Source organism: Pan troglodytes, chromosome 12, assembly GCF_028858775.2.
Source record: "Pan troglodytes isolate AG18354 chromosome 12, NHGRI_mPanTro3-v2.0_pri, whole genome shotgun sequence".
NCBI lineage: Eukaryota > Metazoa > Chordata > Mammalia > Primates > Hominidae > Pan > Pan troglodytes.
In genome coordinates this window covers 48,197,220-48,224,946 of record NC_072410.2, presented here as the reverse complement: position 1 = coordinate 48,224,946, position 27,727 = coordinate 48,197,220, and the positions used below count along the sequence as shown (strand labels likewise).

General features: G+C 51.7%; 3 protein-coding genes across 12 annotated transcripts; 2 read left to right on the top strand and 1 right to left on the bottom strand.

Moving 5' to 3' along the window:
• Nucleotides 1-47: 47 nt before the first annotated feature.
• Nucleotides 48-3,493, top strand: HTRA2 (HtrA serine peptidase 2). 4 transcript variants are annotated; one of them, NM_001280145.1, is given in 8 exon segments: nucleotides 48-669; nucleotides 774-978; nucleotides 1,068-1,262; nucleotides 1,496-1,528; nucleotides 1,754-1,859; nucleotides 2,013-2,082; nucleotides 2,776-2,871; nucleotides 2,977-3,493. In NM_001280145.1, coding segments are annotated over 8 exon segments (1,377 nt in total). In that variant the 5' UTR covers nucleotides 48-163; the 3' UTR covers nucleotides 3,143-3,493.
• Nucleotides 3,290-25,932, bottom strand: LOXL3 (lysyl oxidase like 3). 3 transcript variants are annotated; one of them, XM_001161542.8, is made up of 15 exons: nucleotides 25,836-25,932; nucleotides 24,039-24,101; nucleotides 22,485-22,809; nucleotides 20,350-20,513; nucleotides 19,533-19,747; nucleotides 6,867-7,086; nucleotides 6,449-6,629; nucleotides 6,154-6,308; nucleotides 5,744-5,911; nucleotides 5,448-5,610; nucleotides 4,687-4,930; nucleotides 4,472-4,587; nucleotides 4,256-4,392; nucleotides 4,038-4,149; nucleotides 3,290-3,835 (listed from the first exon to the last, which is right to left on the bottom strand). In XM_001161542.8, exons 3-15 carry the CDS (start codon nucleotides 22,795-22,797, stop codon nucleotides 3,762-3,764), a joined length of 2,262 nt encoding a protein of 753 aa, XP_001161542.1. In that variant the 5' UTR covers nucleotides 22,798-22,809; nucleotides 24,039-24,101; nucleotides 25,836-25,932; the 3' UTR covers nucleotides 3,290-3,761. The 3 variants fall into 3 exon arrangements, with proteins under 3 accessions (XP_001161542.1, XP_063645768.1, XP_063645769.1); XM_063789698.1 differs by lacking the exon at nucleotides 25,836-25,932 and adding an exon at nucleotides 24,767-24,885; XM_063789699.1 differs by lacking the exons at nucleotides 6,867-7,086; nucleotides 25,836-25,932.
• DOK1 (docking protein 1) lies at nucleotides 18,862-27,727 on the top strand. Of its 5 annotated transcripts, none has more exons than XM_054677963.2 (5): nucleotides 18,862-19,336; nucleotides 25,325-25,624; nucleotides 25,750-25,843; nucleotides 26,069-26,253; nucleotides 26,483-27,727. In XM_054677963.2, exons 1-5 carry the CDS (start codon nucleotides 18,887-18,889, stop codon nucleotides 27,287-27,289), a joined length of 1,836 nt encoding a protein of 611 aa, XP_054533938.1. In that variant the 5' UTR covers nucleotides 18,862-18,886; the 3' UTR covers nucleotides 27,290-27,727. The 5 variants fall into 5 exon arrangements, with proteins under 5 accessions (XP_054533938.1, XP_001161802.1, XP_016804330.1 ...); XM_001161802.7 differs by lacking the exon at nucleotides 18,862-19,336 and adding an exon at nucleotides 24,507-24,985; XM_003309067.6 differs by lacking the exon at nucleotides 18,862-19,336 and adding an exon at nucleotides 24,891-25,030 and having other exon boundaries at nucleotides 25,327-25,624.

Below are 27,727 nucleotides of genomic sequence, written 5' to 3'. Positions count from 1 at the left end.
ATTCGTGGGGCGGGGAGGAGTCGGCCTCCCGGAATCCTGGTCCCGGCGTGCACTTCTGAAGGACTTCAGGTACCGGCGTGCCCCGCGTCCTACTGTCCGCCTGCTCGCGTCCTGGGTGCCGCCTCTGAGTAGGGCGGGCGAAGAGGCAGCCAAGGCGGAGCTGATGGCTGCGCCGAGGGCGGGGCGGGGTGCAGGCTGGAGCCTTCGGGCATGGCGGGCTTTGGGGGGCATTCGCTGGGGGAGGAGACCCCGTTTGACCCCTGACCTCCGGGCCCTGCTGACGTCAGGAACTTCTGACCCCCGGGCCCGAGTGACTTATGGGACCCCCAGTCTCTGGGCCCGGTTGTCTGTTGGGGTCACTGAACCCCGAGCATGCCTAACGTCTGGGACCCCGGGTCCCCGGGCACAACTGACTGCGGTGACCCCAGATACCAGGACCCGGGAGGCCTCAGAGAACTCTGGAACCCGTTCGCGCGCGTGGCTGGCGGTGACGCTGGGCGCTGGGGGGGCAGTGCTGTTGTTGCTGTGGGGCGGGGGTCGGGGTCCTCCGGCCGTCCTCGCCGCCGTCCCTGGCCCGCCGCCCGCTTCTCCCCGGAGTCAGTACAACTTCATCGCAGATGTGGTGGAGAAGACAGCACCTGCCGTGGTCTATATCGAGATCCTGGACCGGTAATGGTGGGGGTAGACCGGGAGGCACTGAAGCCACGGGCTGGAGGGCGGGCGGATAGGAGGGGTCAGAGCCTCCTCTTATCTGTGTTTTCCCTCCATTTCAGGCACCCTTTCTTGGGCCGCGAGGTCCCTATCTCGAACGGCTCAGGATTCGTGGTGGCTGCCGATGGGCTCATTGTCACCAACGCCCATGTGGTGGCTGATCGGCGCAGAGTCCGTGTGAGACTGCTAAGCGGCGACACGTATGAGGCCGTGGTCACAGCTGTGGATCCCGTGGCAGACATCGCAACGCTGAGGATTCAGACTAAGGTGGGGGCTGGGGTAGGCCAGGTCTGGTTGGAGCTGCTTATTTGCTCGCATCTTCAGATGACAGGTCTCTTATACCCATTCTCCCTTAGGAGCCTCTCCCCACGCTGCCTCTGGGACGCTCAGCTGATGTCCGGCAAGGGGAGTTTGTTGTTGCCATGGGAAGTCCCTTTGCACTGCAGAACACGATCACATCCGGCATTGTTAGCTCTGCTCAGCGTCCAGCCAGAGACCTGGGACTCCCCCAAACCAATGTGGAATACATTCAAACTGATGCAGCTATTGATGTGCGTCCTGATAGGAGAGAAATGACAAATGATGGGGGAGGGGGGAGAGGCTGTGTGGTACAAGCACCAACTGATATATGGTGGATGAGCCTATATAGAGCTTAGGCTGCAAAAATGTGGCCACTTATTCATGGGTTGAGAAAGAAGAGAATTTGGAGAAAGTACTTACATCCTGGTATGCCCCCAGACTTAGAATCCCCAGATCTCTTTCATGTTTTCTCCTTGTCCTACAGTTTGGAAACTCTGGAGGTCCCCTGGTTAACCTGGTGAGTGAGACATCCTTCCTTCCAAGAATCCCTGCCCCAGGTCAGTGTGGGAAGGGTAGGTTTTCCCTAATTCAAGGATGTTTGGTCAAGTTTCTGAGCAGTTCTTTGTTGGCTATCTCTCAATATCCAACCAGATCTCCCCAACACTTGCTGGTACTTTTGTTCGGGTGCCCCCATCCCCTACTATTTGTTTGGGCTAGGGAACTGGGGGCTGTATCCCTGCAGGATGGGGAGGTGATTGGAGTGAACACCATGAAGGTCACAGCTGGAATCTCCTTTGCCATCCCTTCTGATCGTCTTCGAGAGTTTCTGCATCGTGGGGAAAAGAAGAGTGAGCCTGCCTTATGGGGAAACGGGTTCCTTTAAAGTGGTGGAAATAGGGGAAGGGCATTCATTGGGACTTCCTGGAGGGTGGTCTACTGGGAGAAGAGGGCGGGGAAGGAAGGATGTAGCTGGGTGGGGCTCATTTGTCCCTCTGTCACAGATTCCTCCTCCGGAATCAGTGGGTCCCAGCGGCGCTACATTGGGGTGATGATGCTGACCCTGAGTCCCAGGTATGAGCTTTAGGGACAGTGACATGTAATGTGACCAGTGTAATCAGAGGGGGGCACCTCTATTGAGCTTTGTTCTCATTGCTGTCTTTATCTAAGATGTACTGCGTCACACTTGAAATAATCACAAGAGCTGTCTCCCTTCATCATCTTGACTTTCTTATCCCACTCCACTTTGTACATCTGTCACCAGATTGATTTCATCCTATTACTGCTTTGATTTCAAGCCTTCAATCCATTAACTTGGCATTTAAGGGCCATTTTCCATCTGTCTGTAAATCAACTTTCTAGACCTGGCTGTAATACCTTCCTGTATGAATACTCAGCCAACCTGATTTCCTACTCCCATGTTTTTTATTTATGCTGTTCTTGTTTGATATGGTTAGTATCAGATCCATCCTTTTAGGCTCAACTTAAGTTCTTTCCCCTTAAAGCTTCTCTTAGTATTCTAGAATGACATTAGTGCTATTGATTTAACACTGTTTGTCATTTGGTGCCCTCATGTGGTGTACATCTTTTATGTACATGTTGCACCTTATTGCTAGAAGACAGAAAGTGAGTTGCCATTCTATTTTGTAGTACCTAGCCCATGTCCTGTCCATATATTTATCAATGTGTTGATGAGAGACTTGAGGTGGAACTCAGGATGGGGAGAATGCCTGGGTTTGGCTAATAGGGTGATCTGTGTACTTTCAGCATCCTTGCTGAACTACAGCTTCGAGAACCAAGCTTTCCCGATGTTCAGCATGGTGTACTCATCCATAAAGTCATCCTGGGCTCCCCTGCACACCGGTGAGGGAGAGGCTGCAGTGTGATATGGGGATGGGCAAGGTGTGCATGTGTCCTTGAACTAGGCTTTGTACTCCTTCCTTTCTCTCTGTCCATTTTTCTCTATAGGGCTGGTCTGCGGCCTGGTGATGTGATTTTGGCCATTGGGGAGCAGATGGTACAAAATGCTGAAGATGTTTATGAAGCTGTTCGAACCCAATCCCAGCTGGCAGTGCAGATCCGGCGGGGACGAGAAACACTGACCTTATATGTGACCCCTGAGGTCACAGAATGAATAGATCACCAAGACTATGAGGCTCCTGCTCTGATTTCCTCCTTGCCTTCCTGGCTGAGGCTCTGAGGGCACCGAGACAGAGGGTTAAATGAACCAGTGGGGGCAGGTCCCTCCAACCACCAGCACTGACTCCTGGGCTCTGAAGAATCACAGAAACACTTTTTATATAAAATAAAATTATACCTAGCAACATATTATAGTAAAAAATGAGGTGGGAGGGCTGGATCTTTTCCCCCACCAAAAGGCTAGAGGTAAAGCTGTATCCCCCTAAACTTAGGGGAGATACTGGAGCTGACCATCCTGACCTCCTATTAAAGAAAATGAGCTGCTGCCATCTTTTGTGGGCAGTTAGTCAGGTGCTGCTCTTTGTGGTGTGGTGGGCTCTGGTCTGTTCTGCTCGGTGCTGGGCCTGGGAGCAAAGATTCCCATGCTTGGCTACAGATACTGACAGCTGGCCTCTGAAGGAGGGTGAAAACTTCTGCTTGACAGTTCCACATCCATAGTGCATGGTCTGATGAGTGCGGTTGCTGACATGGGTTTCTTGGTAAGCTCCTGAGGTAATGGCAGCCTCAGACCCCTGCCATTAGGGCCAGTGGTGGTTTGCAGAGGGCAGTGGCACTTAGATAATCTGGTTGCTGGTCTGGCCAGGGTAGCGTTCAAACCTCCTGTTGGCCTCTTCACTGAAGGCATCACCTGCAGAGTGGACAGGCAATTTGGGAGGTGCCCTGCACAGAGGGAGGGAGATGGATGCACTGTGGAGAAGGGTGGGTAGAAGTGGAGGGACTGAGAGCTCCACAGGAGGGTGGGAAGATGGAGAAACAAGTTATGGAAAAGAGAATGAACGTCTTTCCCTCCCATCCCCTAATCTTCCTGGGTTGCTCTTCCCATCAAATACCAATGTGGCAGTTGTGCACCCAGATTCTATGTCCATCATATTTGCAGTTACATTTCATTGCATTGTTGGTAAAGTCACTCTCTGCTACTTCAAAGTTTGGGTTGATGACAACCTGTGAGTGAGAAAAAGGCCACTTAACCCAGCGACAATCCTCAAATTCAAAGGTGTCTTTAACGCTCCCCCCACTCACCCATCTGGAAGCCCCAGACTCCAGGTACCTGGAGAATGTAGTTTCCTGGCTTCACATCCGTGATGTCAATCCACTGACAGTCAATGTCATGCCGGTAGAGATCCCAGCAACCCACAGTGATGCCTTGCTCTCCAAAGTTGGCACACTCATACCTCTTGGAGACATCTGGAGGGATTGGCATATGTCAGTGTAAGGAAAGGCTGTGCAATGGATACCATGTGGTCCACTTCAGTCCCCCACTCACCCTCCTGACACTCAGTGTCTTCGAGACAGAAACTAGCTTTGTGGCCCTCAGCCACCTTGGTGCCATTTGGGGTGAGGATATCATAGTGAGTGAAGATGTCCATGCTGTGGTAATGCCTGTGGGGAGAAGGGAACTTCTGTTTCCTTCTCTGCCCCCAGAAGGTTTGCCCCATCCCCCGTGGTCTTGCCCTTCTACTTGACTCCCTACCCTCTCACCCATGGCACTCGTGCCACACCCAGGAGTGGCGCCCAGCCTTGGGCCTGAAGTCAGCTCGTCCCAGGTTGTGGATCTGGGAGGAGAATCGGAGTAGACGCCGGTGACCATAGGGCCAGTTGGCTGAGCGGGCTGAGCTGGCCAGGCAGTTCTCTTCCGCAGCACAGTACAACATATGCAGGGGCCGGTCTTCGATGTAGGCGGTCTCCTGCACCAGTGCTGAGTGCAGCAACAGATCTGATGCAGCTGCACCAAGAAAGGAAGGGGGTGTTAGAAGTCACTGCTGACTTCACAGAGAGGGGTGCTTCCATCCCTCCCTAGTGTGTAAGACTAGTTTTTTGTTTTTGTTTTTGTTTGTTTGTTTGTTTGAGATGGAGTCTCACTCTGTTGCCGAGGCTGGAATGCAGCGGCGTGATCTTGGCTCACTGCAACCTCTGCCACCTGGGTTCAAGTGATTCTCCTGCCTCAGCCTCCCGAGTAGCTGGGATTATAGGCGCCTGCCACTGCGCCTGGCTAATTTTTGTAGTTTTAGTAGAGACAGGGTTTCACCATCTTGGTCAGGCTGGTCTTGAATTCCTGACCTCGTGATCCATCCGCCTTGGCCTCCTAAAGTGCTGGGATTACAGGCGTGAGCCACTGCACCCGGCGAAACTGGTTCTTTTATGGGGAAGGAGTGCCCCTCCAGATTACAGCCCCCTTTCCCTGCAAACGGGTGGCCTAGACACTCCCTTCCCTGGCATGCATCACCCCCTCCTTCACTCACTCTCAGAACAGATGACTCCAGCAGTGAAGCGGGTCCCTGTCCTCTTGCAGGTGATGTGGGTGCCATGATGGGCACACTGATCCAGGGACAGCTCAGTCCCTGTGCAGCGCACTCCACTCATCACCACCTCTGTTATATTCCCAGAGTCCCAGTACCAGGTCTCCTGGGGACATATGCAGATGTTTCTGTAAGGCCCAGGATCCAGCATCTTGGGCCAAGGGACTCATTCCTCAGCCCTCTGCCCAAAACACAGGCTTTGAGACAACAGCCTTGGCTCCCCTCTCCTTCCCACTCACCTGCAGGCCGTGGTTGGCGTAGCCCAGACCCAGTTGCCTACAGGCCACCATGGCCTCCAGGGTCCCCCAGTCATCCCCACAGATGAGGCCCCAGCGAAGGGGCCCAGGTCCCCCTATTTGCACCTCGACTCGCCCCTCATGTTGGCTGCGGCCCCCACTGAGTCGGATCTGTAGTGACACAGAATGGAAGTGCTGGAGGAAGCTTTGGGGTGAGGTAGTGGGAGTCTGTAACAGATGTGGCTGAAGCATGACTCAGAGGCACATAATGGGCTAGCAAGTGATGGGTCAGGTGGGAGTTGCAGGATGGCGGGGGCCTGGGGCAATGGGCTGGGGGCCATTGGACTGTAGATTGGAGACCAGACCTGGAGAGGATGAAAGAGACCTCAACCAAGGTAGAGAGGATGACTGACCCTGGTCTCTGCCCCAGTGTAAGGTAGGTTGCACCGGACCCCGGCATCCTGGCTATGTGAACAATCCTCAGCTGTGATGTTCTTGTGGGGGCACTTCCAGAGGGAGAGCTCCTGTCCAGAGCAGCGAACTTCACTCAGGTGGATAGCACCCATGCCTAGGGCCAGATGGCAAAGATCAGGAAGTTGTAATTAAGCATATATTGTCTGCCCAGGGGACACCTAACCTTCCGAAGGAATATGCCCCCCAGGAGCATGTACCTCCTTCCCTCTCCCTCCCACCTCCATGCCGCCTCACCCTGCCCCATGCGAGCGCCACTCAGAGCTGCTTGGGCACTCCCGAAGCCCAGCTCCCGACACACCACGCTGGCTGCATGCAGGTCCCACTTGCGGTCACAGACTGTGCCCCATGTGCTGGCCTTCAGGACTTCTACCCGGCCCTCTCCAGGGTGGGCGCCGCCCTTTAGACGGACACGGGCCTATAGAAGAGAGAAGTGCCCAACAGAGGCAAATGGCAACATCTGCACGGAGGGCTAAGCAGACCTGGGAGATGAGTGAGACTTTGGTGGAAGGGAGTGGGTGGTATCAGGTCTGTGGCCCACCCCCTGGAAGGCTCCTCTCTGTCCTCAAAGGTCAGGGCTATGCTTAGTCTGGGGTTGCCAGGCTAGGGGTTCTCCACCTGGGGTGGGAAAGGTCATAATCACTGTCTCACACACCTCCCCCTGAGGCTTCGACTGTTGTTGCTTCTTCTGGCCACTGGACGCCGCGTAGAGAGGGCCTGGCACACAGCTCACCACCGCAGGGGCCCCCCCAGGGCACCTGGCGGTGTCATTGGCACGATAGAACTCCAGGGAACAGAGGGAGAGGTGGGCCTCCGTGCCCACGCACGCCACCCCATGCAGACCAAAGGAGTGTTGCTGCCGTTGGGCTAGCAGCCTAGGGGGACAGGAGTGAGGTGCAGTAGGGTAAAACAATGCTCCTGCCTCTTGGCCCCACAAACATCCTCCCACTTCATGCCTCCACCATGCCCCCCACCCTTTTGTTACCATTTATCCCCTCTTCTTCCCCCTTCCGTGTTTCCCTCGGGAGATACATGGGGATTGCTGAGTTTCCAGGCTGAGGGAGCCTCAACTACCCAGATAGGAGGGGCCTTGGGGACCTCCTGCAGTAGAACAACCTTAAGAGAAGGATGGCTAGTCTCGACTTGCCTGGAAGAAACTGTTCCAAGTGGTTTCAGGCTGCTGGCCCTAAAGGAGGCTGAGGCTAAGGCCTCAGGGAAGGGGAAACCAGGACTTTCCAGTTGGAAGAAATGGCCAGGAGGGAGTGGCTGACACAGGAAGCCTGAAAAGCCAGGGCGAGCAAGTCCTTCTGTGATGCTGAGACTGGAATAACTGAATGAGTCAGGATGCAAAGGACTAAGGAAGTCTCCCATCTCCATAGCTCCGCAGAGGCCAGAGACTCTGCAGGACAGATTAGGAGGGGCAGATGCAGCAAGAACAGACCAGCAGGTGGACGCAAGAAAAACTGGGACTGGCATATGCAAGAATGAAGATGTATAAATGCAGGACAGGTCAAAGTTTGAGGGAATAAATGACCAGAGAAAGGAGATGGATGTGAACAACAAAATGGCAAAGACATCCCAGGACCTGTGCTGTGTAAGTCTTTAAAAAGGCAGTCCATGCTTCTGCAATTTCAACATAACAGTGTCCCAAAGCCATCTGAATAGGATAATGGGACTGAACTATAGACGCTAAAGCTTGGAAATGCTGCCGAGATGTTTGAGAGAATGGGGGGACTTGTTTATCGATACCAGTAGAATGAGAGGCTGCAGTGAGGCACGTGCCAGAGTGAAGTACACTCTGCCCGCAGAGAAAGGGAAGAAAATGAGGTCTGGTGCTGGTGGAACGGGCCTGTGAGGCTGATGTAGTCATGCATTATTGCAATAATGTGCCCTATCACTTGATGTCAGAGGAAGGATGGCATATGATGACTTGAAGCCATTGGCTAGGAAGACACAGGAGGAGGAAAAGTTTATACACAAAACAGACAAAGGAAGCCTGGAGACTTTACAGAATACCTTTGGAAGCTCAGGATAAATGGATCCTGAAGATCTAAGAGATCAGGCACTCTCCCACAGTCCTGTTTGGCTGAAAGTAAAAGTCAAGGAGCCCATCACAGGAAAAAGACATCTATCTTCTAAACATCCTCATCCCCGTTGTCTACAATGAACAAAATAAAAATGGCAGTGTGTACTTTAATGTGCAGGTCAGGGAAGGCTAGAGTGTGGCCATGTTGGGCAAAGATGACCCTAAGCTAGAAGGGCACTACAAGAACATCCCCAAATTTCTGAGATCCTCTGAAACCACCAGAGAAGCTGGGGAATGAGGGCTATGAGGGGACCACTGGGTGAGACTAGAACTTGTTGAGAACAGGAGGGGAGAAAGGGATGAATTATCGATACTTCAGTCCCTCTCGAAGTTATCAGGGAGACTTTTAATGTGCAAACTGCCTTTTGAAGACAAGTTAGATGTAATTACAAGGGTTGGAAGCTTCCCACTTCGAGTTCTAAAGGAGCCCAGGAGGAAAATTAGGGAACTGGGAGCCTAATTGTGGAAAATGAGCCAGAGAGGCAGGGGCTGTCAATCTGACTGCATTCCTGGTAAAGGTTCCAAAGGGGACGCTGAGTTTCCCTTCATCTCGAGTAAGCTGGTAGCACTTATTTTTAACAACTAATCAAATAAAGCATTTGATTTGGGAACACTGATCCTTTAGGCAAATGTAACCTGTTACAGGAGAGGCAAGTATGGCGTCTGAAAGAGAAAAGCACCAGGTTGTCTCCTGGAACTCAGCAGGGGAAGATAAGTAAACATGTGGAACAAGGTAGTCAGTGAGTGAAAAAACAAATCCTAGGACAAGCATCATTCCTGAGACCAAGGTAAGGACCGGTCTTGCGTAACACTTCAGTAAATGCCCTGGAAGGTGATTTCTAAGAGCTGCTGCTGCTCCTCCTCTTGGTCAGCTCTTTCAGCCACAAAGGCCTCCTGGACCCCCTCCCTCCCTGGCCACAGCCGAGTAACTCCATGCTCCCTCTCCTTTCAACCCAGCCTGAATTTTATTTACCTCTTGTGTGGCCCCCTGACCCCTCGGGGTTTGGGTTTGACTTTAAGCTTGGTGATTGGTCTGCAAAAAGGAGAAGGAAGTTGGTAGAGGTAGTGGTTACGTATGTGGCGCAGGAAAGGTACAGGGTTATTTTTCTGTTTCTGGGAAAGACCCTTTGTGGGCAGCATGGGGACGGGAAAAATGAAGATTTTCCGCATCCACCGTCTGCTGAACACCATTGAACTGCATTTCAGGAACTCATGCTGCTCTCTGGATTCAGCAACAGTAATGGGAAATCTAGCGATGTCAATCCAGGTGGGGGAGTTGGGAAGGGGAGAAGGGAAGAGGAAAGGTGGAGAGGGGAGAGAATGGGAATGTGGGTGAACTAAGGGAGGTGATGGAGGGGGCAGGAAGGAGGAAGAATGAAGGTGGCTGAGGCTGGAATCCAAGCTATTTGGGGTAGGTGTAAAGATGGGAGGCTTCTCAGCCACTCCTACATTACTTCCTCCTTGTGTTCCCTAAGATCAAAGCTTGCCCATCCCCATGCCTGCTCCCTTCACCTCCCTGCAGGAAAAGCCATTTTCCTCACATCCCTAATCCATCAGCTTGGGTTCTGGGATGGACATGGATAGGCTGCCATCCATCCATCCACCTCCTGGGGCCGCAGGGCGAGCAGGAGGTCCCGGGGCTCTTGCCCCATTACCTTCCAAGGGGCTTGGGGTGTCGGGCTGAGACCTTGGCCGCTCGCTTCCTCAACTTTCTGTGAGGATAAGACAATAGTAGTCAGGGTTAGTGTAGAACCAAGTGGAAAAGCTGGTGCAACTAGGACCAGGGGCAAGATTTCTCTTCTAGCAGTCCGAAAGCTTCCTGGTGGCAGGATACTATAACAGCAGACACTCCTGAGACCCGAGCTTTCTTTTTTCTTTTTTTGGTATTTTTAGTAGAGATGGGGTTTCACTATGTTGGCTAGGCTGGTCTCGAACTCTGACCTTGTGATCCACCCGTCTTGGCCTCCCAAAGTGTTGGGATTACAGGCGTGAGCCACCGCACCTGGCTGAGACCCAAGCTTTCATAGCTGCTTGGCCTCTTCAGCACATGACCAGGTGGGTGAGCAGAAGTGAAGGCTGTGGACTCAGGACGGTGCCCCCATGCCAGCACCTCAGAAATTAGCTAGGGCAGATGGCAAGTAAGGACTCCTGAGTCCAGATGTTAGTGCTAAACCTCAGTGGAGGGCTAAGGGGAGCATCGTTAGGATTGTTAAGATTGCCAGACTGACCAGGCTAGGCGGGAGAACTAGCCTGAGTCAGGCCTAGGGAGGCTACTGTGTCTTTTTTTCCTGGATGCTGTCTTTGAGAAAGACTCTGGCATTGTTCAGGCCTGAGGCTGCTGGACCAGGACCAAGAACCAAGGCCGAATATCCAAGGGCGTTAACTTGGTTTGACTGGGGAACACAGGCCAGGCTCCTTACAATGACACCACCCTTCCTGCTGAAGTTCCAATCCCATATGCTGTGGTCATTCACAAACTGAGTTCATCTCCCAAACTTACTTCCAGGGAAATAAATAATTTTTCCTTTTCTTTTTTTTGGTCTTTGAGACAGGGTTACTCTGTTACCCAGGCTGCAGTGCCATGGTGCAACCATGGCTCACTGCAGCCTTATCTCCTGGGCTCAAGTGATTCTCCCACCTCAGCCTTCTGAATCGCTGGGACCACAGGTGTGCACCATCATGACTGGCTAATATTTGTTAGAAGCAGGGTCTCACTATGTTGTCCAGGCTGGTCTCATCTCAAACTTCTGAGCCCAAGCTATCCTCCTGCCTTGGCCTCCCGAAGTGCCGGGATAACAGGCGTGAGCCACTGAGCCCAGCCTTAGTTGTCCTTTCTTTGAACATGTTCCTGCTCTGCTGTTTCTCTTGAGGAGTCATATTTCAACATAGTACAGCTGGCCTTCCATATCCATGGGCTCTGCATTTGTAGATTCAACCTCCATCTGTATTGAACACGTACCAACTTTTTTTCTTGTCATTATTCCCTAAGCAATAAAATATAACAACTACTTATGTAGCATTTACATTATGTTAGGTATTATAAGTAATCTAGAGATGATTTAAAGCATACAGAGGATGTGCATAGGTTATATGCAAATACTATAGCATTTTATATCAGGGACTTGAGCATCTTTGAATTGTGGTATCCTTGGGAGATCCTAGAACCAATCCTCCATGGGTACTGAGGGATGACTGTTTAATGTGTGAAGACACCTTGGGATTTAAATATATGTATATATTTTAAACCAGTCAGAAGCTGTTTGATATTTTCTGCCTCAGCTTCTTCCTGAGGATGTACTTAGTTGGTCTCTTTGCCAAAGTGTCCAAAGTGTTGGACATTCCTGGCAAAGAATATACAACTCTCAGGTCCCTTTACTGAGACATTACTAATAGTTAGACTCTTTCATCTTATAAATATGGTGTGAAATTTTTTCTCCAAATGTCTTTTTCTCAAACATGTCTAAAATGTCTAAAATGAAATACACTTGGCCTCTTCACCAATCAACCTGGAGAGTTCACCTTGATCTCCAGAGTAGTACTAAAACATTTTGGTATTATCTAGAAATTTAGAAGTACTTCTTCTCTAAATTATTTAAGGACCTTATATCAACAGGTCTTTGTATTATTTATATATATATATATATATACACAAACATATGTAATCTTATTTCATATTTATATAAAAGAGTTTAGACCCTTTTATCTTATAAATATTTTATATATAAAATTATATATAAGTTATGTTAAGGACTTTGTCCTTATTGAGGACCAGTGCTGTTATTTGTCTTGATTTAAATTTCTTCATTCACAGATGTGTTTGTTTCCACCTACCATTTGTTCCTTCCTTCAACCATCAAACATAAAAACCTACGTAGGCCAGGGGCAGCGGCTTACACCTGTAATCCCAGCACTTTGGGAGGCTGAGGCAGGGGGACTGCTTGAGCCCAGAAGTTTGAGACCAGCCTGGGCAACATAGTGAGACCTCGTCTCTACAAAAAATTTAAAAATTAGCCGGGTGTGGTGGCTCGAGCCTGTAGTTCCAGCTACTCAGGAGGCTGAGATGGGATGATTGCTTGAGCCCAAGAGGTCGAGGTTGCAGTGAGCCATGATGGCGCCACTGCACTCTGGCCTGGTCAACATAGAGAGACCCTGTCTCAAAAACAAAGAATCAAACAAACAAACAAACAAAGAAAAAACCCAAAACAAAAACCTGTCTACATTTGCATATCCTCTTCTCATACCTTTCAACTATTTTTCTTCTCTAAGTCTACTGTACCTAAATGTTTCTAAATTCCATCTCTTACAATTTTTCTCGGTCCTGCATACCATTTCTTTTTCTTAACTGAATCCTTTTAAACATTCAAATCACTCCTACACATGCACACACACACACACACACACACCCTCTACTCATCTCTCCTCCCCTTCACAGTAACATTTCTCAAGAGCTGTCCATACTTATCATCTTTATATCCTCTCTTCCTACTTTTTTTTTTTTTTTTTTGAGACAGAGTCTCGATCTGTCACTCAGGCTGGAGTGCAGTGGTGCAATCTTGGCTCACTGCAACCTCCGCCTCCTGGGCTCAGCAATTCTCCTGCCTCAGCCTCCCAGGTAGCTGGGATTACAGGCACGCACCACCACAGCCAGCTAATTTTTGTATTTTTAGTAGAGACGGAGTTTCATCATGTTGGCCAGGCTGGTCTCAAACTCCTTATCTCAGGTGATTCACCTGCCTTGGCCTCCCAAAGTGCTGAGATTACAGGTGTGAGCCACCATGCCCAGCCTCCTCTTACTCATTCTTCAACCCACTTCCTCTGGTTTTCCCTACCTATCACTCTGCAAACTTCTATTTTGTTAAATCCAGCAGACATTTTTCAGTCTTCATCTTAATGACCTCTCTGCAACATCTGACTGTCCTCTCTTTCCTTGGCTGCTATAACACTACAATATCCTGGTTTTATTCCTAATTCTGCTTATTATTATTATTAATTTCCAGAGTGGCTCCCCATGGAGCAGGGCTGACTCCTAGGCAGTGTGCCCAGAGCCGCCTATTCCTAATTCTGGTTGCTCTTTGTTGGTCTTCTCTGCAGGCTCCTCCCCTATCTGGTCATTAAAATTTGTGGAGCTCTTTCTTAGGCATTTTGTTCTCACTTCATATAGGGCCCTCTATATGGTCTAATTCACACCTAGTGTATTCATAATCTTGTCTATTTCATTGCCTTCTTAATGTTTCTAGGTAGAGATCTGAAAGTAATCTGAAATGTAATGTAGGTCCAAAAAAAAAAAAAGATAATTATCTCAGTAAAATCCACTCCAGAAACCTAGGGGTCAATCCTGACTTCTCCCTTTCTTGGATCCCAAAGTCAATCAATAACCAAGTCCTGTCAATTTTACTTCTAAATATCTCTCCAATCCATATCTTTTGCTCCTCTCCTGATCATTCTCAGAAATAGAGTCAAAGGCGGGGCGTGGTGGCTCATAGCTGTAATCCCAGCACTTTGGGAGGCCAGGACAGGCAGATCACTTGATCTGATCCTGAGGTCAGGAGATCAAGACCAGCCTGGGCAACATGGAGAAACCCCATCTTTACTAAAAATACCCCAAAATCAGCAAATTAGCTGGGCATGGTGGCGTGTGCCCGTAATCCCAGCTACTCGAGAGGCTGAGGTAGGAGAATTGCTTGAACCCAGGAGGCGGAGGTTGCAGTGAACCAAGATTGCACCACTACACTCCAGCCTGGGTGACAAAGCAAGGCTCTGTCTCAAAAAAAAAAAAAAAAAAAAGAAAAGAAAAGAAAAGAAAAAAAAGAAATAGATTCAAAATGATCTTTTGGAGTCACAAACCTGATCATGCCATCTCATAGCCCTCCCCATTAAAACACTTCAATGGCCTGGCACGGTGGCTCAAGCCTGTAAGCCCAGCACTTTGGGAGCCCGAGGTAGGCAGATCACCTGAGGTCAGGAGTTCAAGACCAGCCTGGCGAGCATGGTGAAACCTCGTCTCTACTAAAAATACAAAAATTAGCTGGGCGTGGTGGGCACCTGTAGACCTAGCCACTCAGAAGGCTGAAGCAGAAGAATCACTTGAATCCAGGGAGGTGGAGGTTGCAGTGAGCAGAGATTGTGCCACTGCACTCCAGCCTGGGCAACAGAGCCAGACTCCCTCTCAAAAAAACAAACAAACAAAACAAACAAACAAACAAACAATGCAAACATCAAAGGCTTCCCAATCCTTTTATCATAAGGACCTGAATCCTTATGATGGCCTATAAGGTCTTCTATGATCTGCAGCCTAACAACCTCTCTTGTCATTTATTCACCTTTGTATTCTCAGCACCTTGCACAGTACTTGGCAAATAGGAGTTCAATAAACATCTGTCAAGCTGAAATGAACTAGAAGAGTGACTTCTTAAATAGCACTGAAGCTCTTAGAGCCTCAATTTCATTACCTGTAAAAAAGCAGTAAATAGTTCAATTATCTGTACATTCTTTTCTTATTCTAAAGTTCTACAACTTTTACATGTTCTAGGGTAGAGCTACCAAAACAAATTGAAAAATGATTAATACATCGGGTTTTGATTTTCTTATTCCCTAAATCTTACTGACTTCCTCTAAAAGCCAGCAGATCCATTTTTTTTCCCTAAGGAGGGGAGAGTTGTTTACAACTGTCTTGCCTATCTTTCACAATTGTAATAATTGTATCACCTGTGAGAATGCTCCCTCTGCTGGGCCTGACCTGTGAAGGATCTAGATCATAGCCCCATCACAGAATCTCCCAGGGCTCCCGCAATCTCTTTCCCCACGAAGAATGGCCTCTGTGCTTTAGTGTATCTCTTTCTCCAGCCTTTATATCCCAGACTTAGTATGAGATTCCGATATGTCCAACAAATATTCCTGATCCCTAAAAATTATTTCAGCTTTGCATACCTGGGGACAATTCCTGTGTCTCAAACTTTCCAAGGACAGCCCATCTCTAAAGCTAGTTCATATTAACCTGAAGCCCAGAGATGGCTGCTGGTACCATCCTTCTCTCAGGCAGCATTGGAATCATTTTAGGTGTCTGTTCTCTCACTCTCTATGTTCTATCAGTCATCCTACATCTATTCATTTTCCTCCATCTTTGTTTTTACCCTCCTGATAAGCTTCAATTTTAGAACAAACTCCTGACTGGTCTTACTGCATCAAGACCCTCCTCTCCTCATCCACTACTATCAGGCAAACTTTCAAAAACACTGGCTTTATTCTTGTCCCATATAAATACCTTTATTTGTAATTTTTCTATAAGGCAAAGGCCAAACTCTCCAATTTGGCACCTAAAGCATTCCATTTTCTGGCCTCCCTTTATCCAGATCTTCCACTATTTCTCAGTATAAACCTACTCTTGCTAACTTACTGTCTTCCAAATATAAACCATTCATTATCATCTCTGTTGGGGCCAACAGTGACTTTCCTGTTGCTAAATCCAGCATTTGTTTCTCAGTCCTCATGTTTTTAGGTCTGGGCAGCACTGACTTAGCTGGTCACTCTCTCCTCTTCGAAGCACTTTACTTGGCTCCCAGGCCACCACACTCCCCTGGTTTTCTTCCTACCTCACCTCACTGTTTGCATTCATCTTATCTTCCGACTTTTAAATATTTAGTCTCCCCAAGGTTCAGTCTCTGGGCCTCTCTCTGTCTTTTAAATTTACATTCACTTCCTTGGTATGTTGTCCAGTTTCAGGACTTTATATGTTTTCCTCAACTGAACTCCAGAGTCCTATATTAAATTACCTAACTTAGCCTCGCCACTTCAATGTCTTAAAGAATCTTAAATTTAACAGGTCTAAAACCAAGTTCCTACCCTCCACCCCCAAGCCCATCTCCCAACAAAACATGCTCCATTCACTGTTTTCCTTGTCACGTGAGGCCAATTTCTTACTTAGCTGAGGCCAAAAACCTGGAGAGAGCCTTAACTCCTCTCTCTCACATCACACTGAATCCATCAGCAAGTCCTATAGCTCTGCCTTCAACTGTCTATAAATCTTGATCATTTTTCACCACTTTCACTGGTCACCATCACCTTTCACTTTCTTTACGTGGCTTTCAGAAGACAATAACCCCATAACCAGCCACCTGACTTCTTGCTTCTACTGCATCCCTTACAATCTATTCCTAATAAAGCAGTGAAAGTAGTACTGAAAAAAAAATGGAAGCCCGATGTCACACCTCTGCTCCAAGCCCTCCAGTGGTTCCTTATCTCCCACAGAACAAAAGCCATCCTCTCCCAGATGGCCCGCAGGATCTGGCTTCCCATTCTTTTCCGAAGACCACCTACACTGCATCTCCTACCATTTTCTTCTTTTTCACTCAGCTCCAGCCACAGTGGCCTCCAGGAGAAGGAGAGGCCTTATCCCATCACCCACTACATACACACACAGGCACACACACACCCCAGAATATTTTCATTTTTGATCCCTCTTCCTAGAAATGTTTATCTAGAGGTCTGCATAGCTTGTGCCCTCACCTCCTTTAAATCTTTTCTCAAATGATGCCTTCTCCAAGAGGCCTTCCTTGACCACTTATTTATTTACTTACTTACTTAATTTATTTTTATTTGAGATGGAGTTTCGCTCTTACTGCCCAGGCTGGAGTGCAATGGCGCGATCTCAGCTCACCGCAACCTCCGCCTCCCGGGTTCAAGCGATTCTCCTGCCTCAGCCTCCCGAGTAGCTGGGATTACAGTCATGCGCCACCACACCCGGCTAGTTTTGTATTTTTAGTAGAGATGGGGTTTCTCCATGTTGGTCAGGCTGGTCTCGAACTCCTGACCTCAGGTGATCCGCCCGCCTCGACCTCCCAAAGTGCTGGGATTACAGGTGTGAGCCACCATGCCCGGCCTTAGTTAATTTATTTTTTGAGACAGGGTCTTGCTCTGCCACCCAGGCAGTGTAGTGGCATGATCACAGCTCACTGCAGCCTTGACCTCCTGGGCTCAAGCAATCTTCCCACCTCAGCCTCCCAAGTAGCTGGGACCACAGGCACGCACCACCATGTTCAGCTAATTTTATTTTTAAAAAATTATCTGTAGAGACAGGGTCTCATTATGTTGCCCAGGCTGGTCTCGAATTCCTGGGCTCAAATAATGCTTCCACCTTGGCCTCCCAAAGTGCTGGGATTATAGGCATGAGCCACGGGTAGCGTCTACAACAGTTCTTGGCACATAGTAAGATCTCAGTAAATAAATATTGGGTGAATGGATCTCTACACCTTTGTTCACGCTATCTTCTTCACTGGAAATGTCTATTTAAATTCTACGCATCTTTCAGAACATGGGGTTTAAATTAGGGAAGGTAAGCAGCACAGAGAAGGAAATGCAGCCCCAAGATGGATGAAAGTAAAGAGGCACAGCACGTTTGTTTTAAAGTGGTTTGAGTGTCCAGGCCATAAAAAGTACCGAAAATCCTCAGTACTGAAAGACATTTCAGATGAGCCTCAGAGCCAAGGCAAAGAAAGTGTGAGCAGGTATAGAAAAGACTGGAGACTGGATAATATCCTGACTTTCAAAAGAAAAAAAAAAAGGAGAAAAAGGATTCCTCAATTCCTCAATCTACACATAAGTAATATTCTAGAATAAATTATTAAATAGAAGTTTGTAAGCATTTAGGAAAAAATAAGGTGATTCTTAGAGACCTAAAAGGATTTCAGTAAAAATAGACTCAAACTACTATGATTTTCTTTTTTGACAGGATTACTAAATTGGAAGGCTGGAGAATGGCTGTGAACATAGCATATCTGGATTTTATCAAAAACTAACAGAATCTCCCATGATTTCATTACAGATAAGAAATATATAGATAGATAAGGTGAAATGTTGGTTACATCATTGAAGTGTTCTGTTTCTTCCCAGTTGGTGGAAGGAACATATTTTACAGCTGATGATTAGAAGCTTGATGAAAATCTACAGGAACATTTTGCAAGAAGAGTTAGACTTTGGTTTTAAACATTTCCACAACAACTTTTAGCCATTTGGATGAAGCCAGAAGGCAAAGCTGCCATGTCTGTTCAGCAGAGGAGGCTGAGGGGAAATGACAGATGGAAAGTCACATCAGGACTCAAGATAATCTCATGGGATCATCATGGCTTTTTTATGGCTTCTAAATTATGTATCAAAACAAATGTAATAGGGTAAACGTCACCTATACCTGGGTTGGAAAAGGCTGCTCTATCAGTAGGAAGCATAGGGAAGACCTGAACTGGTTTTAAGTGATGACAAGTTCAGTATAAGCAGTGGGAAGCTGCCGCAGTAGGAAGACAGTGTAATCCGAGCGCGCTTCAGTCGGGGTTGAGGATTTCTACAGTGGCTGGCGGCATCAGACCCCATCTGAAGTAGTGTGCCCGCGGAAAGCTATCCGGACATCAAGAGGCCTTTCAGCAATACTGATCTAGGGAACCACTGAAGAAAGGGAGGATTTTTGGCTCGCAAAATAGATTACAGTGAGAGGGTGTAAAGATTTCCAAATAAATGCCTGGCTGTCAATGGCAGTTTCTCAAAAAGATCAAAGTAGATGTTCCAGGGAAGGGAGACGTTAAGCACAGGCAGTTCCCAGGGTGATGCGTTTCCCTGGAAGCCGGACTGGACCCCAGGGCTCCAGCGCAGGTGGAGAGGTTGGGCCTCGCCAAAAGAGATTCTGGGAAACTTCCAGGACTTCCAAGAGCCCCGAGGGCTCGAGCGTTCACATACGCGCCCCGCCCCGGGGCGGCCCGGGCAGAGAGGCTGGCGCGGTCTCTCCTGGCGCCCTTCGGCCATCGCGCGCCGCCGTCCCCGGGCCCCCGGACCCTGGGCGCCCAGCCTGCGCGGGACACACCCAGGCGCCGCCTCCCAGGGGCGGCCGCGTCCTTGCTGAACTCGGAACTCGCTGGCCGGCAGCGCCAGCGCTGGAATCGCCCCCGGGCCTGGGAGTGGCCTGGCGAGGCCGGCGCGCGCCCCGGGGCCGAGGAATCCGCCTGCCCGCCCAGGCGTCGGCCACGAGAGAGCGGGAGCTTCGCTGGTCCCCATTTCAGGTACTCCCATGGGGCACCTTTCGTGGTCCCACAAGATTTCCCAACTCTCCAGATTTGCAACGGCCTCCATATTTTCCCGCGCGTCCCGACCCCCGGGTCCTCCCGTGCCCCGGACCTGCTCAGATGTCTCCCAAGGCTATTCATCAGGGAGCACCCCAATCCCGGCCTGCTCCGCCCGGCGCCCGCGGCCCCTCACCTGTAGAAGGCCGCGTTGACCCTCTTTTCGCTGGGGAAGCCCAGCATCCCGCAGACCACGTGGCTGTTGTGGGCGCTCCAGCCTTTGTCGCACACTTGCGACCAGCCGTCAGGAAGCCTGACTTCCACCAGCCCCTCCGTCACGGGCAGGGGTCGTCTGCCCCACCCAACGGCGGGTCGAATTCGCACCTCCTCCACTTGCAGGTGATGCTCTACCTGGGGGCGGGGCCACAAGCAGGGAAAGAATCCCAGTGGCACCTTTCATGTGTCCTGCCGCCCTTAAGGAACCCTGCTTGGTGTGCCTGCTGTAAACCCAGTGGCGGGATGGGCCCGAGGCGGCGCTGAGAGAGCGGCCACCATGGCTGCAGTCCGCGGTGTGGACTCTCTTGCAGCCAGCAGCGCGTGGGATGTGCTGTGCTCCCAGAGAGGATTCAGGGCACTAGGAAGGAGGACCTCCCTGTGCCTGGAGCAGGAGGGAGCACTTCAAAGAGGAAATGGCTTTGAAGGAGGAGAAAGTCAGAAGGAAGATGTCTCAGGAAAGCAGGAACATTTGAGGAGAAGGAGAGCACCAGGTGCCCCAGGGGTGACTAGGGATGAAGCTGGAGAGGCTCATGCCAGGTTTAGCCCCTTGAATGTGAATGCTAAAAACCCTGTTGGATTTTACAGCATCTGGGAGCTCTATCATTTGCTTTTCCAAGTCTCCCACCAATTCAAATGATCCCCCAGGGGTAACTACCTTCTAATGTCTCCGCTAACCACCCCACAGTACTCTCGGCTATCCTGGGTGGTGTGTGTGTGTATGTCTAGGAAATGCAGACCTCAATGACATTGGAGTCCGAGAAGCCAGGGAGGCGCTGGTCTTTGCAGATGACCCCAGCATCCTCATCGTGCGTACAGTCACTGTTCCCCCAGCCCCGGGAGGCACATTCAGTCACACTCTGCTCGGTCCCACTGCAGCTCAAGTTGTCCAGCCAGATGCGGCCTGTGGAAGGGGAGATGAAGGGACAGAGAAGCTTGGGGAGGGAGGATGGGGGAGTAATGGGGATGTAGGGAAGAGTGAGTGCTGAGGCCTCCCACTTGGCCATGATGATCCCATCTTTCTGGTATGATAAGGGGTGGAGATGGGACAGGGGACCCTGGCAGGGAATAGGAAGGGGGCATAAGATTGAGGGAAAATTGGTGTGATCTGGGGATACTCAAGAACCTGATAGGGTGAATAAAAAACCAAGAATCAACCCTGAAGTTCTGATCAGTCTCTACCCATTCATTGATAGCTACAATTAATCAGGTACCTACTGTGTGCCAGGTGCTCTGCCATGGTGTGCACATATGTGATCATTCTTAGAACAGAGCTGCCAGAACACTGTTTTATATAAAGAAACTGGGGTTTAGAGAAGCTGAGCAACTTGCTTAAGACCATAAAGCCAATACATGGGGGCTTAGGAGTTTGATCTATCTGTGAGGCTTGGACGTCTAAGATCCTTTCTTCACATCCTTGCATTCTCTCTTGTGCCCGCCCTGTCTGTGCTGCCATATAGCCCCTTGTTCTTCTCTTTGTCTGAAACCTGTTTTTTTTTTTTTTGAAACGAAGTCTTGCCCTGTTGCCTAGGCTGAAATGCAGTGGCATGATCTCAGCTCACTGCAACCTCCGTCTCCCAGGTTCAAGCAATTCTCCTGCCTTAGCCTCCCAAGTAGCTGGGGTTACAAGCATGTGCCACCATACCTGGCTAATTTTTGTATTTGTAGTAGAGACAGGGTTTCAACCATGTTGGCCAGGCTGGTCTCGAACTCCTGACCTCAGGTGATCCACCCACCTCAGCCTCCCAAAGTGCTGGGATTACAGGCGTGAGCCACTGAGCCCGGCCTGAACCCTGTGGAGTATCACTGGCTTCCTCTCAGAATTGGGCGCAGCCTCAAAGGTCATCTGTCCTAGCCAATGTTCAAGGACATCTCATTCACATCCCAACAGGACTTACCCAGCTGTTGCGGAGACACCTAGCTCCTGCCCCACCAGACTGTGTAACCATCAAAGTCCTTGTGACTCTTCATGACTTTCCCCTACCACATCTGATTCATTCCTTTGGTGCCAACCAGAAAAATCCTTCAGCCACACGACTGTCCTTCCCATATTTGAAAACTACCATTATGTCATTGCTATGCAAGGTTTTTACTTTCCATATCAATCCCCTGATTCTTCAGCAATTCCTCCTTGAAACTTGGCTTCTGAATCTTTCACATCTAGGCAGCTCTCCTCTGAAAGTATTTCCATTTTCTACTGTCCCTCTTAAAACACAGCATCTACAAATGACACTTAATTCCACAGGTGGTCTAGCCAGTGGGAACTGGGGGATCAGCTGCAGGTTGCACCTGCTTCTGTCCATCAGTCCCACTGTGGGTTCATACCATGGGCACAGTCCTAGGCCTCACCTAGGGAACTGCTCTTAAGCCTCCACCACCCACACTCATACTTGTCCTAGATTTTATACTTGTCCTTAGACAGTACCACCTTGTTAGTTTTAGCTCTGGCCCATAACCTGATTTTGTTAGCTGCAGTGTCTGTGACCCCTTGTGACTTTGGGACATCCAGATATCATTTACCTGCTCTTAGCGTCCCATGAGACCAACTGTACTTTATTTGTACAGGGCTCACCTGTATCTGGGCTGTTTTGTGGATGGCTTTGTAGGATCATACTTTTGCAGCAGAAAAGAACTTAGACATCATCTAGTCATTTTGCATACAGGGCATCTGAGGCTCAGAGAAAGCACTGACTAGCCTAAGGTCACACAGCTCTGGGAAGTAACTATGTTGCTTGGTTTGTCATCCATGGATTTACTCAATGCTGGCTGTTCTTGGTGTCGTGTGTCCCTATGGCTGTGCCATCCCGGTGTTCCCTTTCCCTGCACTTTGGCCACACATAGGAAATACCTAGGATATGCCTGGATCATTGCTCACCTGTTCCAGGGCCATATTTGGCACTGTGGGTCCAGCCTGTGGCCTCTGTGAAGCCCAGCTCCCGGCAGAGGACGTGGGCAGCCTGCAGCGTGAAGTCATCATCGCAGATGGTGCCCCATTCACCAGCTCGCTGTATCTCCACGCGGCCCTCGTAGGGCTTCCTGGGGAAGCCAGCCAGCCGGAACCGAAGCCCCTGGCTCCCGGCCTTCTTCTCAGGGCCCGTGGAAGGGGACGGAGACCCCAAGCACGAACTGCACAGCAGGCACAGCAGCAGCCCCCAGGGGCTCCACTGCCAGACACTGACAGGTCGCATGGCAGGGAAGGCCTGGGTGCCCCAGAGAGAAAGTGTGCGTGAGAGAAACAGATTGAGTGGGGCCCAGAGTCAGAAAGAGAGGGAGAAGTCACGAAAGAAAAACAGACACTGAGTAAGACAGAGACAGCGAGAGACAACAGGAGAGAAAGAGCCCCAGGGACCAAGAGACAGGGAGAGAAACACATTAAATAAGGGCTGAGGCAGAGGTCATAGAGGCACAGCCTGAGAGACCCAGAGATAAGAGACAACTATGAGAGACCGAGAGTCAGAGAAGGCTCAATAAAAAGAGATAGAGACTGAGCAAGAGACACGTAGAGAGAGAGGAAGACCCAGACAGACAGGATGTGAGAGGAAGGGAGACTGTGGGAATGAGAGAGAGAAAACCAGAAAGACACAGAGGAGAGAGACAACGGATAGAAAGTGATAGGCAAAGAACTAAGCACTCAGTATAGGGGAACCAAGCACACCGCGGGTGAGAAGGAGAGGGATTGACAAGAGCCAAGGGGCGGACGTGGGAGGGATCCAGATGACCCCATTTACTCAGAGGGAGGACAGACAGCTGTACTGATTGTGCAGAGAGGCACGTAAGGGGCCCTAGGCGGCCCTGGGATCACAGATCCCCTGAATGGGAGCCCAGAGTCCTAACCCAGCAGATTCCCAGGCAGGGAAGGCTGGCACCAAAGCTCGCCTGGAGAACCTGCTGCACGCCCTCCCCAACACGCAGGCTCTCAGATGCCCTGCAGGGTCAAGAGGCCCAGGAGGTCCAGGCCTCAAGGCTGGGCGGGGGATGGGGTAGGGTTGTCCCAGCCTCCTGCCAACACCACCATCGCTGTCACCGGGCAACGGGAGGCCAGGCGCTATGGCTCCTCAGCCAAGGCCTTCTCTGCCTAGGGCTGAGAACAGCCCCTCTACAGCAAGCCCCCGTCAACATGCTTCCCCCAACCCAAACAATCAATCCAACAAGGCAGCTTTGTTCTGGGTTGGGGACCCAGGGGTAGCGCCTCCCGGAGGAGCCCCCTCCCTTAAGGCGCTCCTGGCTGCCCTGTTCGAACACCCGTAGCCCCCGCCTCCGGTATGTGCCTCCTCCGTGTACTCTGTCTCACTTGCCCTTTGACAAGAATCAAACTCTCAGTTGGGTGGCTTCCCCTCGACTCCATCCCACACCACCCGTTTTCCCTGGTCCCTCCACATCCTCTCCATCCCCTACTCATTCCCTCTGCGGTTAGCGTGACTCCCCCTACCTTGGCCGAGCAGGACCCTAAGGGCTGGGAGAAGAGTGCTGGTCCTGGAGATCAGTCCTAGGGCTTCCAAAAAAAAAAAAAAAAAAAAAATGCTCGGCCAGGGGAGACTGGATCCCCCCTCTCTCCCCCTTCTCCGTTCGTCCCTCCCACATCCCCCTGAGCCCTCCCACATTCCGCCTTCTCCTTCCATTCCTCCCGGCCAGTTCCCTCCTCTCCTCCTCTGGGTCCTCCCTCCCCGTGGAGCTGGCCACTGCCGCGCCCCCTCCCCCTCCCTGGCCCTCCCGGCTCGTTCAATGAAGCTTTCTCTTCCCGCGGCATGGAGGCCAGGCCTCTGCGGTCAGGAAGCTGACATGCAAGCGGCCGCCGGGCGGCGGGGCGGCCCCGGTGGTGGCGGGAAGCGGTTCAACCCCAGCCCTCCCTCCGAGTCCCGGGCCAGCGGAGTCTAAACAGCCCGGCTCGGGCGGGGCTGGGGGCGGGCCCGGCCAGGGGAAATAAAGCCCCGGAGGCCCGTGTGGGTCTCTCCGGTGCCCGGGGCGCTTTCGGGGTGATGTCATGGCTTTCACTCTGACGTCACGTTGGGCATATGACGTCACGCGCAGCCACCACGCCCAGAGGCCAGGGCCCTCGCGCCAAAACCGAGGACTTTCGGTGGAGCCACTGGCGCGCCCCCACGACGGCGGGTAGGGGCCTGGGGTGCTGCAGCGCCCGGCTAATCCGGGGGTCTCTACCATTCCTTCTCGCTCCTCTCCCTCACCCCACCGTGACCCCCCCAGCGGCTGCCGGCGGGGGCCGGGGAGGGGCGGAAACTCCTCCAGGGAACCCGACCCCGCCTCCCGCCCCGCCTCCCGCCGCAGGGCCAGGAAGCGCGGAAGGAACCGCCGGGGGCCATGGACGGAGCAGTGATGGAAGGGCCGCTCTTTTTGCAGAGTCAGCGCTTTGGGACCAAGGTAGTCTGGCGCACGGATGCCGAACCTTATCCGGGCTAGTAATGGGTGAGAGAGCCCAGAAACAGGGAGAGGTGGGCAGCGGGCTGGAGAGCGGCGCCGGGAGTTGGAGAGCCTGTGACTTTCCCGTGAAGTTGCTTTGCACACTCCCGGGAAGCGTCTGTAGTCTAGGGGTTCTGGTCCTGGGGAGACGGAGTGGCATCGTCCTTGGGAAACTTCGCCCCCAACCCCGTTTGTAAGCCCCAGATCCCAAATCGACTTGCGCCGCTCCCTCCTTCCCCGTCGGGACCCGGGCCGCCTGCGCACGCCACTCCCTCTCGAGCACTCTCACTCTCTCCCTAGAGGTGGAGGAAGACCTGGGCCGTGCTCTACCCGGCCAGTCCCCACGGCGTAGCGCGGCTCGAGTTCTTTGACCATAAGGGGTCGAGCTCTGGGGGTGGCCGAGGGAGCTCGCGCCGCCTGGACTGCAAAGTGATCCGTCTGGCTGAGTGTGTGAGTGTGGCCCCCGTCATCGTGGAGACCCCCCCTGAGCCCGGCGCCACTGCCTTCCGCCTGGACACTGCTCAGCGCTCGCACCTGCTGGCGGCCGACGCGCCGTCCAGTGCAGCCTGGGTGCAGACCCTGTGCCGAAACGCCTTTCCGGTGAGGAGCTGCGGCGATGCGGGGTGGAGGCAGTTACAGAAGCAGAGAAATGGGGCTGCCTCAGACCGACCCCCGCTCCCCGCTGAGGAAATTACGGGTTTCTCGATGCTCTCTCTCTACTACAGAAAGGCAGCTGGACTCTGGCGCCTACCGATAACCCACCTAAGCTTTCTGCCCTGGAGATGCTGGAGAACTCCTTGTACAGCCCTACCTGGGAAGGTAGACGCCTCAGAAGCCCGGGCGGGGATGGAGTGAAGAGGAGGAGGGCCGAGGGCCTTTGGGAAGTGGGTGGATACCCAGGGGCCCATGGGGAAGTAAGAAGTAGGAAGGCCCTGAGATCTGGCTTCCGAGTGAGTGCTTGGACACTATGCTTATGAGTCCTCTGGGTCCCCACTGCTGCCCCCATCCCTCCCCCGCAGCTGTCTAATCGCGTATGCCTTCCAGGATCCCAATTCTGGGTAACGGTGCAGAGGACTGAGGCCGCCGAGCGCTGTGGCCTGCATGGCTCCTACGTGCTGAGGGTGGAGGCTGAAAGGCTGACTCTCCTGACCGTGGGGGCCCAGAGTCAGATACTGGAGCCACTCCTGTCCTGGCCCTACACTCTGTTGCGTCGCTATGGCCGGGACAAGGTGCAGGGGCTGTCCGGGAGGGCTTCCTGGGTTGGGCAGCTGTGGGAGGGGTGGGGCAGGACAGAAAGTGGGAAGCTCTGACCTTTGGATCCCCCTTTCTTGCCTACCCGGTGACCCCACGTCTGTTCGCAGGTGGTCTCTTCTTTGTAGATACCCTAACTAGTGCAGGCGTGTGACTCACTTCCTCTGATGGCTCCTGGTAATGTGTTTCCCCCTCTACCCTCCTCAGGTCATGTTCTCTTTCGAGGCCGGCCGCCGCTGCCCCTCAGGCCCTGGAACCTTCACCTTCCAGACGGCACAGGGAAATGACATCTTCCAGGCAGTTGAGACTGCCATCCACCGGCAGAAGGCCCAGGGAAAGGCCGGACAGGGGCACGATGTTCTCAGAGCTGACTCCCAAGAAGGGGAGGTGGCAGAGGGGAAGTTGCCTTCCCCACCTGGCCCCCAGGAGCTCCTCGACAGTCCCCCAGCCCTGTATGCTGAGCCCTTAGACTCCCTGCGCATTGCTCCATGCCCTTCCCAGGACTCCCTATACTCAGACCCCTTGGACAGCACGTCTGCTCAGGCAGGAGAGGGAGTACAACGGAAGAAACCTCTCTATTGGGACTTGTATGAGCATGCGCAGCAGCAGTTGCTGAAGGCCAAGCTGACAGACCCCAAAGAGGACCCCATCTATGATGAACCTGAGGGCCTGGCCCCAGTCCCTCCCCAGGGCCTTTATGATCTGCCTCGGGAGCCCAAGGATGCATGGTGGTGCCAAGCTCGGGTGAAGGAGGAGGGCTATGAGCTCCCCTACAACCCTGCCACTGATGACTACGCTGTGCCACCCCCTCGGAGCACAAAGCCCCTCCTTGCTCCCAAGCCCCAGGGCCCAGCCTTCCCTGAACCTGGTACTGCAACTGGCAGTGGCATCAAAAGCCACAACTCAGCCCTGTACAGCCAGGTCCAGAAGAGCGGGGCCTCAGGGAGCTGGGACTGTGGGCTCTCTAGAGTAGGGACTGACAAGACTGGGGTCAAGTCAGAGGGCTCTACCTGAGAAGGAGGGCAAGGCTGAGGTGGCTAAGGAGGACCATGGGCAGGTGGCACTAGGGATCAAAGAAAATGGTTAGAACCAGCAGAAGCCAGAGGGTGGGAGGGGCCATGCTGTGTGAGACCAGGGGACCAGAGGGATGGGAGAGTCAAGGGAAGGACAGTCCCAGGAAGTCCTAAGAAGTGGGGCAGATGGCAGGGCTGAGGATGGGCTCTGCATCCCCCAAAGCCATCCCCTTCCCTACTTCCCCAAATGAAGGGACAGCTGTGGGACCAGGTCTGTGGAAAGTAGTGCATGGTCAGAATGGGTGCAGTTTGAGAGGCCTGTGTGGAGGCCTCTGGGAGATGTTGGACTGTGCCTGGATCCTTACTCCTGCATTGCTCTTTGCCAGAGACCTATTTAAAAATTTTAAAATTCTCATTAAAGTCAGCTTGGGTTTAAGAA